A 10,424-nucleotide genomic window follows, 5' to 3' on the forward strand; every position below is an offset into this window, starting at 1 on the left:
TGATTTGAATGCATTCACCAACTCAAACTCTCTTTATATACCTAACACAAAAACCAATTCAAACTACCTAAATTTGTTAAAAAATAAGTATGTGGTTTAAGGTAGGCCCTATAATTAGTTTTACCTTAAATGATGGAGGACTGGTCTAGCTCCAGCGTAATTCCTTTATTAAATTTCTATACTAGATAAATGTACATACCACAATTTTCAACAAATGAACCACCACAAAAAAAAAAAAAAAAAAAAAAAATTATCCCCAAACACTTTATCAAAAAATTCTTTAAAATAATAATAAAAAAAAATATTAGTTTTCAAACTATTACTCCATACTTTTCTTACGTTTATTCCTATCTCACAAGTTTTCCTCTTTTTCTCCCAGAAATATATCGATGAGAATAAATATTTTTGATTTTATTGTTATTAGCGTGTATCAAAAATATATTAAAACGATGTGATGGAAATAAATTTCTTTAGTCATTTTTCAGCAATATTGGTCCGTCGAGGCCCGTCCATGCCCAAATTGCTTAGTCGGGCTTGTCCATTTCCAATCCTAATGGACAAACCCTCGATCCAATTTTCTCTCAATTCTTCACATGTCTTGTTAGGTGATTGATACATTCTATTGGGCGCACTTGCCGTATGTTTTTCATAATCAGCTCTAGAGAATTTGTAATCTATTTTTTAGAATCCGCTCTAGAATCGCATTCATTCACTATCAATTATCATTTGGGACATTTAAAGGTATAGAATTTTATCTGTGGTTTTCTCAATTATTCCGGATGAATGGAGTTGTAGGGTTGCTTGTGATACGTTATGCGGAGTACACTTGGTTTGATCAAGCTCCCCTTCAGCTGTGTTTTTTTGGATCTTTATGCGGTCTCTTGCAGAAAATAGGTCTCCATCTTCGATTTGTGCCACCATGTAGTGTTTGGGCAGGGTTCCCTCTACCTCCTTAAGCTGTTCTTGTTCCTTTTTTCAATGAATTCCCTTAAAGTTTCTTTTCTAACGGAAACAAGAAAAGAAGCAAAATTGAGCCCAATGGTGTTATCCTCAAAGATATTATTTTCCTTTCTGGGATGATAACCCACCGTGAATTATGAAGTCAGTGGATATCATGTAAGGGGTATGGAATTAAATGATGAAAAAAAAAATTGGAATTTCAGGCTATTTCGCGGTTGAACGACGCATCAGTGCATAGGCTTCACGCGCACATGGAGGTGCGAGTAACCAAGGAGTGGGACATGTGGGTCAACGAGTGTAGTACGCATGTGGGTGGTGGAGGCTTATTTCAAGTTTCCGCTCGTTATGTTCAACTCCTTTTGACCTGTTTTATCAATATTAGCTTATACTAACTTTGAAAATCATTAGATATAGGTCAAATTAAGAGAATTTGTGACGAAATTACCATATTATGAACCATTATGAAAGCAAAGGAATTGACGATTCATGTAAGTAGTATATCGAAGCTCCTAAACAAGCATGTTACCATGGAATTAAGAGATAAAGGCGTTGAATGTATGTAAATGGCATGAGTTAAATAATAATAATAATAATAATCATGAATCCATGCATAAAATGTGAGCATATTTGAGAATCGTGATTAGTAAGTATGATGTATGACTCTAGTTTATGCTTATGAACTATTTACGATGTGGAGATGTGAATGAGTATTCTTAGTCTACTAATCCCTGCAAAACCCGTGACCAATGCGATGTGTGCCAAGTTGGGAACAATGAATATTTCTGACCAGAGAGTTTAGCAGACAAACCATATTTGACCGAGAGTGAGCCTTGCATACGAGTCTAAAATTTGTAGTAAACATAAATAGAGCCAATAAATAAAACTTAAGGTTGCTAGAACACCTTAATATCAATAGAGAGGTCCTAGTAGATGAGACTAGGAGCCAAGGTAATGGTTGGAGGGAGGACCCTATCCCGACCAAAAACCTAAAAATAACCCATTGTGAATAAAACTTAAAATATTTCAAAAAAATCATAAAATTTGTTAATGATAAGTTTGCAAGTTAGGAGTAAATTAATTACTCATCAAAATTATCTTTAATTTTTCTTTCTAGATAAATGTGAAGCAATGTGATCGAGATGACTGTGTAGTCGAGTTGGAGACTTAGGGATCCTACCTAGACCCGTAATTTGTGTCAATAGTAAGAACAGTGAATCAAACTTTCGAGTAAGGCGGATATTGTATTAAATTTATATTTCACATATCATATAATTTTTAAAAATTCAACTTTGTTCGAGTTTTATTAAACACAAATGGAAAGTTCAAATATTTATAAGCTAGATCTATTAAACTTTTTTTTTTTTTTTAGAATCTAAAAATTAACTAAACAAACAAAATTTTGAGATTAATTTCCGAGCATAATTAGTTGGTTTCTTCGTATGTATAGATCCACATTACTCCATACAAAGCTGAGTTACTACCTTACAAAGAGTAGCCAATTTTATAGAATTAATACCATTTTTTTTTTATTCAACATAGATATTAGACATGTATGGTTAAACTACTATATGGATCCCTTTTGACATTTGATCATTTTAATATCTCTACGTTATAAATGTTCGTTGTTTTTTGTTCTTGTATTTTTAAATTTGGTTCATTTTGGTCTATATACTTTTTAAATACGACTACTTGAATTTCTGTTTGCAAAATTTTGACCTACATTTTATACATAATAGAATTCATTTAATACATATAGACTATATTTAAAGGAGTGTGAGATAGAAAATGAAAATGAACAGATTAAGATGATCCCCTCGGACCAAAATTGACCTATTGAAAATGAATAAACATAAGTAATTTAAATCTATTAGAAATAAAATAATCTAAGTTACCATTCTCAGTTAAAATAACTTTTAGACATTTGTAACAAGTTTATTATGGTAGGCGTTGCATTAGAGCATTTCATATGTTACTATTCCCATGTTCCAACGTTATCAAAGTGCTAGTAAATTCATGTCTAATCAGATTAATCTAACACGTTAAGAATATATTTTTCGTAGAGTTAGCAAAACTTTGTAAGTAATAATTGTTGACGAACTATTTGTTCCAAATAGATATGTGTTGGTGGGAGGTGGTGCAGATGAAGATGAGAAAGGATAGTTTTATCAATATATCAGCCCGTTAAATCTATAGTGTATCTCCAAGAAAACAGGAATGACTAATAAACATTATAGATCAACTAGTTCCAACGTGCATAAGCTTAGTGTTTAATCCAAAGAAATGTCATGAGAATTTATGTCTTAAAATCCCGTAATTAATAATTTAATTTTAAATTTTTTATTTACCGTTTAACATTATCCATTATATGAAAAATTGAAAGTTGGTCGGCACACAGAAAGATCATGTTTAAGTAGTAATATAAATTATTTATAAAATATGGATAAAGTTGGGTACTTATTCTGACATCAGTGTTGATATGAGTTACTTTGTAATTGTTACAAATTATTTGATCAAAGCCTTTCGAGTGAAAATATGAGTAGAGATATCTTGAAGAATGAGTTTGTGTAGGACTGAGCCAGAATAATTTATCTTTTTTTTTTTTTTTTATATAAATTTTTTACTTGAGAAGATTAATATTTTACCGTATGATTATATGCAACTCGATCTTAATTACAAGTGAGTTACGAACTCCTACGGTTTATCATTTGATTTGTAAGGTGAGAACAACTTTCATAACCAATTCAATATGTCTTCCATTTTAGAGATTAAACAAACAGAGAGTTGAGAACATGTCTTATGAGATGTAATTCACTTATTTTCATATAAAGTAGGTAGATGAGTAGTTTTCTAAGTGATGACATGAGAACTTGAATAAAGGTCCCTACCCTCTTATCTTGGTTGGATCATGAACAATTGTTCTTTCAAGAATTTTTGGTGCTTAGTTACGTTACAAGGGCAAAACAAACTTTTGACCTAACCATAATTACAATCAGCTCTTAAAGGATCTAGTAATAATTTCATCTAGGACACAACTTGTCGTGCAGCGTAGAGGAGTGCAACTCTAGATTTATTGTACGATTGAAGCATGCTAGGGTAACGTCACTAATTAACCTAAAAAAATTAGGGGCATTACCGATAATCTTTTGTTTTAGACAGTTGAAAATAGTAAAATATCAAGATTATTCTTAAAGTAAATTAGTTTGTGATAGAATTAAAAACATGGCTTAAAATTACTTTCATTCATTAATATAATAATTAATAATAACGAACTTAAAATAAAAGTGGACTATAACGAAACTCTATAGATGGTTTTAGATAGATTAGGGTATTTTAGTTGATGGAAAGGAAATATCTCGGCTTAGAAGTTTGAGTTGACTTAGTCAGACCATACATTAAATAGACTCGGAGTTGGATTAGTTTTTTTAATTATTTTAAAAACCTCATAATTAACTTTAATAAATCAATTTAACCAACATAAATGAAATGGTAGTTGGAGGAACTAAGGTTTATGAGGTTAATCTAATTTGTCCAAGTAATAGTGTAATGCCCCTAATTTTCTTATCTAGATCACGGACGTCATTACGTGCATGCCTTTAATAACATATGCGAAAATCTAAACAAAACATTTTATACGAAGCCATGAACTTATATGTTTAATCTAAAACAGTAAATAAAAATAATAACATCGTCAAAATAAAACATTAACATAGATTTTTAGTATGAAAATGGAAAGCTACCTATGGAACTATTAATTGAAAACAATGCATACTACCGTCCTATCTCAGCTTCCATGACCATTCCAGCATTCATCGTTATCCGTGCATGGACGCTTTACCTTTACATGAAACATAAGGGTAGCATGTAGCTTGAGTATTTTAGTAAATACTCTGTAAGTAACCTCATTGTTGGAGTCCGGTAATGCAAACATACACATACATGATGGAACCTATCTTTTAAAACAACGTATCATGAGCTTGCGTTCCTTCCAGTATAGGTAGGGTTGGATGTGTGGTACTTCCACATACACGGCCCACGCACGCACACATGGACCTAGCAGGCGGACTCGTATACGTACCCCTGGGTCTGGCTTCATCGAGCTAAACATGCTAATGCGTCGCCGGACACCACAGAGTGAAAGGCTCACATGATATGATGATGAACAAAAATATCGAAGGTACGCGTCTGTACTAACATAACATAACGAGGAAATATCCTTATGCACATGACATTGATAAATGCACGAGGTCCCCATAGCTTAAAATCATAGCATATAATAAGAATCATTTCGTTTTTCCCTTCATTCATGTCATGGTACACACATGAATCATGTATGAATAGTACTTATCATGACTTATATCACACACATTCATAACATGGCTTCACATGGCATTACATATCATGACGTAGCATGGCATCACACACAATCGTACCATGGCATCATAGGTCATCACATAACATACTTAAAATCGCATAACATTCCTAATTCTGTGCATGTAGGGGGCCAAAGGGCAGGCATGCCTCTTCATCATACAATCCTTCCAACCAACAAAGGTAGAGTCACTTACTTGTTTAGCCTTGATTCCCTAACTATTTTATCGGTGTTCTTAGGACATATTATTGAACTTAGTTTAGCTAAACATATTGATTACTCCTAGTTTTAGCTAAAAAAAAAATATCAAAATTTGAGCAAATAGGAGTCTTACCGACTTAAAATGCCATCAATAAGGTCAGAAACAACTTTAGAAGGGTCGAAAATGTAGGAAATGGTAATAAACTTGGGGTTTCGATTTTAAACACTTTTTGCTGTTTTATACGCTCCTTTTCTTCGACATTCTATTCTAAATCATCAAGGTTGAAAATTCCCCAAGAGAATTTCGAAAAACTTAATTCGGGACTTTTGAAGCACGTGCTAAAAATACTGAGTAACGGTTGATGTTTTACGAAATTTTCTTGGTGAATGATCAACCTTGATGATTTATAATAGAATGTCGAAAATTAGGGTTTCGATTTTAAACACTTTTTTTTACTGTTTTATACACTCCTTTTTTGTTTTGTTTTTTTTTTTTCGTCATTCCATTCTAAATCGTCAAGCTTGATCATTTTCTCAGAAAATTACAAAGAAACATCGACCGTTACTCAGTTTTTTAGCACGTGCTTGAAACGTTTCGGATTAGGGTTTCGATTTTAAGCACGATTTTACTGTTTTATACACTCCTTTTCTTCGACATTTTATTCTAAATCATCAAGCTTGATCATTCCTAAGGAAACTTTCAAAAAACATCGATCGTCACTCAGTTTTTTTAGCACATGCTTCAAACGTCCCGGATTAGGGTTTTGATTTTAAGCACATTTTTACTGTTTCATACACTCCTTTTCTTCGACATTTTATTCTAAATCATCAAACACTAACATTTTGACTAGAGAGAGTAGGGGCCTCTCATGGTCGAGGCTTCTCGAGTCGATCTTCATCCTCGTCAAAGCTTTTCTACTAATAAGCTGACATTTTAGTGACCAATGGAGGCTCCCAAAGTACTTCTCCCTTTCAAATCAGCAAAATACCCAACAAAATTACATTTTAGTGACCAATGGAGGCTCCCAAAGTACTTCTCCCTTTCAAATCAGCAAAATACCCAACAAAATTTTGATACGTTCACAAATAATCCCTCCCCTTTTTAAGTTGTTTCAGAAATATTTCAACTCTTTCTAGAATTGTTTTTATATCTATCAACATGTTTGCTTTTTTTTTTTTTTTTTAATCTAAAACTAGTGTTTACCTTATTTACATCTTAAAATCCTGTATTTCTATGGACATCATTTCTATTCAAATTAGGATTCTGAACTCTCTACGCCCTCTGGGATAAGATATTTTCCAAAACAAGCAAATCGTAATGATAAGATATTTTCCGAAACAAACAAATCATAATGATTGTTGGTTCTATTTTCATTCGTTTTTGATGCATTGCAATGGATTCAGCAAAACTCTTCTTATAAGGATAGCCTTTTTCTTGATATCTTTGATTAATTTGGTACTTATTCTTATGAACTAATGAAATATCTATGATTTTATTTTCCTTTATTACTCTTGTCCTCTCTAGATCTTTCTAGATTGCTACACACATGTTTTCTAAGTTAATTCCAATAATAGTTTACTTTGAATTAAATTATAAATGGACCCTTTGTCCTTAATATTTATTTTTATAAACGGTACACTTGGTTTTGAAATTTTAATGGTGTTCCATAAATCTATATTTGCCGTGATTTTAAAATTATTTATTAGATATAAATTTTAATTACTTTCCATTTGTAACTTTTCCATTCTAAGGAACCTCCACGAACAGTGTGATACTGAATTCATGATCTTCTCCTCCTTCAAAGCAATGTCAATTATGTGGTAGCGACTTTAGTACAGTAGAAAAATAGAATCGTTAAGTATTGTTTCTCCTAAATGTAAAAAAATACAATTATTGAAAACAGGCCCAACATCGTGGCATGTTGTAAACCGAATTTTGAAAGCTAAAATAAAAATGATTGAAACATTTGTCGGCGTTAAAAGATTATTCAATCAGTTGACGGAGTGGTTTCAGGTGGCGCTGGTTTAGCACAGATGGGAGGGTTTTGCTTTCCAGAAACGGTCGGTTTCACATTTGCACACTCAGACACAATTGGCCCTTCTTTACCACTATAAGTGAGGTCAATATCAGCAATTTCCACATCCTCACATGGATGACTTTTACTGCAAACAAGTTTGACTGCAACGGGAGTAGAAGATGTGCCCCTGATATTCTTGAAACTAACTTTGCTAATCTTAATTGTTGATGGAACCTGGATGTTCAAAACAAACATTAATTAATACTTGTTCAAAAGAAAATAAGTTGGAAACCAACGAGGTTCGAATTTAATACACACCTTTCGGTTGCATTGATTCCATGGACAATATTCTTGATCTATGATGATAGGGTTGGCAACATTTTCCATTTCAATATCTTCAAAATGCATGTCAGAGGCTGGGTATGAGACGGCAGAATCTGGCCATGATTTGATCCTGACACCATTTGTAGTACCGATTAATTTGCATTTCTTCACTGTAACTCCTACCACTTCTTTTTCAGTTTTATACTTGCCCAAGCTGCCTATGCTAATGCCATGTCCCGGTCCGCAAGTAACATCACTAATGGTTATTTTTCTGTTAGTGTATCCTACAGATATACAATCATCTCCCGTTGCGATTGCGGTATTGAGAATGTAAACGTCTTCTGAATCACCCATGTGAATTCCATCGGTGTTGGGACTATGCTCTGGTGCAGTAATTTTCAGGTGATCGAAGGTAAGATTCTTGCCGGCCAAAACATTGATATGAAAATTCTTGCTATCCAATGAAGTTATGTCCTTCACTATCGAATTTGTGATGAAATTGAACTTCAAATTCTGCTCATTTTAAACAAACAAAGAAAAAACACTCCCGTGTTAAAACATATAATGCTAACCCAGATTATGGGTTCTTTCTATAATTAAAGTAGTACGAGCATTTACCATGGGAAGCTTTTTGCATTCTTTCTTCAGGTGGCAATCATTCTTTTCCCAACCAGCTTTTCCTTGGCCATCGAAAACTCCAGTACCAGCCAATGTCAAATGATCGACGTATTCCATAACAAGCAACCCATCTCCTTCCGTGTCGGTAGGAGAAGCTTGTAATGTTCCTTCAACTAGAAGCTCCATAGGACTTTTACATGGACCTTTGAGCCTGGATTCTCCTAATTGATAAGTTCCTTTTGGAACTAATACTTTACTTGGAGTAGCCGACGCACATGCTTCCTTCCATGCATCTGCTAAAGCCTGTGAATTCAACCATTTCATTTGAGAGAAATATTTTATACAAAATGAAATTTTAGTTTATCAACTTAAACAAATATACACGTACTTGAGTAACATCAGCATTAGGTTTGGCACCAAATTTTGTAATATCAAAAACACCGCTAGTAGCATCAGCGGTAGCATTAGCCACCAACAATAGCAGTAGTGGTATTAATGCCATAAACTTTGATATCAATCCCATCCTTTCTAGTTCACTTGTCTCTTCTACTTTGCCTTATTTTCTTTTGGTTCAAGTTCCCAAACTTCTTAGAAATAACAATTGATTTGAATGCATTCACCAACTCAAACTCTCTTTATATACCAACACAAAAATAACCAATTCAAACTACCTAAATTTGTTAAAAAATAAGTATGTGGTTTAAGGCAGGCCCTATAATTAGTTTTACCTTAAATGATGGAGGACTGGTCTAGCTCGAGCGTAATTCCTTTATTAAATTTCTATACTAGATAAATGTACATACCACAATTTTCAACAAATGAACCACCACAAAAAAAAAAAAAAAAAAAAAATTATCCCCAAACACTTTATCAAAAAATTCTTTAAAATAATAATAAAAAAAAAAATATTAGTTTTCAAACTATTACTCCATACTTTTCTTACGTTTATTCCTATCTCACAAGTTTTCCTCTTTTTCTCCCAGAAATATATCGATGAGAATAAATATTTTTGATTTTATTGTTATTAGCGTGTATCAAAAATATATTAAAACGATGTGATGGAAATAAATTTCTTTAGTCATTTTTCAGCAATATTGGTCCGTCGAGGCCCGTCCATGCCCAAATTGCTTAGTCGGGCTTGTCCATTTCCAATCCTAATGGACAAACCCTTGATCCAATTTTCTCTCAATTCTTCACATGTCTTGTTAGGTGATTGATACATTCTATTGGGCGCACTTGCCGTATGTTTTTCATAATCAGCTCTAGAGAATTTGTAATCTATTTTTTAGAATCCGCTCTAGAATCACATTCATTCACTATCAATTATCATTTGGGACATTTAAAGGTATAAAATTTTATCTGTGGTTTTCTCAATTATTCCGGATGAATGGAGTTGTAGGGTTGCTTGTGATACGTTATGCGGAGTACACTTGGTTTGATCAAGCTCCCCTTCAGCTGTGTTTTTTTGGATCTTTATGCGGTCTCTTGCAGAAAATAGGTCTCCATCTTCGATTTGTGCCACCATGTAGTGTTTGGGCAGGGTTCCCTCTACCTCCTTAAGCTGTTCTTGTTCCTTTTTTCAATGAATTCCCTTAAAGTTTCTTTTCTAACGGAAACAAGAAAAGAAGCAAAATTGAGCCCAATGGTGTTATCCTCAAAGATATTATTTTCCTTTCTGGGATGATAACCCACCGTGAATTATGAAGTCAGTGGATATCATGTAAGGGGTATGGAATTAAATGATGAAAAAAAAAATTGGAATTTCATGCTATTTCGCGGTTGAACGACGCATCAGTGCATAGGCTTCACGCGCACATGGAGGTGCGAGTAACCAAGGAGTGGGACATGTGGGTCAACGAGTGTAGTACGCATGTGGGTGGTGGAGGCTTATTTCAAGTTTCCGCTGGTTATGTTCAACTCCTTTTGACCTGTTT

The 10,424-nt window shown here is 33.5% G+C and overlaps 1 protein-coding gene across 1 annotated transcript; it reads right to left on the reverse strand.

Annotated features, from left to right (window-relative positions):
- Window positions 1-7,300: 7,300 nt before the first annotated feature.
- On the reverse strand, window positions 7,301-9,092 carry LOC147790144 (exopolygalacturonase-like). Its single transcript, XM_087128338.1, has 4 exons — window positions 8,879-9,092; window positions 8,491-8,793; window positions 7,867-8,385; window positions 7,301-7,782 (listed from the first exon to the last, which is right to left on the reverse strand). Exons 1-4 carry the CDS (start codon window positions 9,011-9,013, stop codon window positions 7,519-7,521), a joined length of 1,221 nt encoding a protein of 406 aa, XP_086984464.1. The 5' UTR covers window positions 9,014-9,092; the 3' UTR covers window positions 7,301-7,518.
- Window positions 9,093-10,424: the final 1,332 nt, after the last annotated feature.

The sequence above is a fragment of the Cucurbita pepo genome, chromosome 11, assembly GCF_057944985.1.
Source record: "Cucurbita pepo subsp. pepo isolate OVF chromosome 11, ASM5794498v1, whole genome shotgun sequence".
NCBI lineage: Eukaryota > Viridiplantae > Streptophyta > Magnoliopsida > Cucurbitales > Cucurbitaceae > Cucurbita > Cucurbita pepo.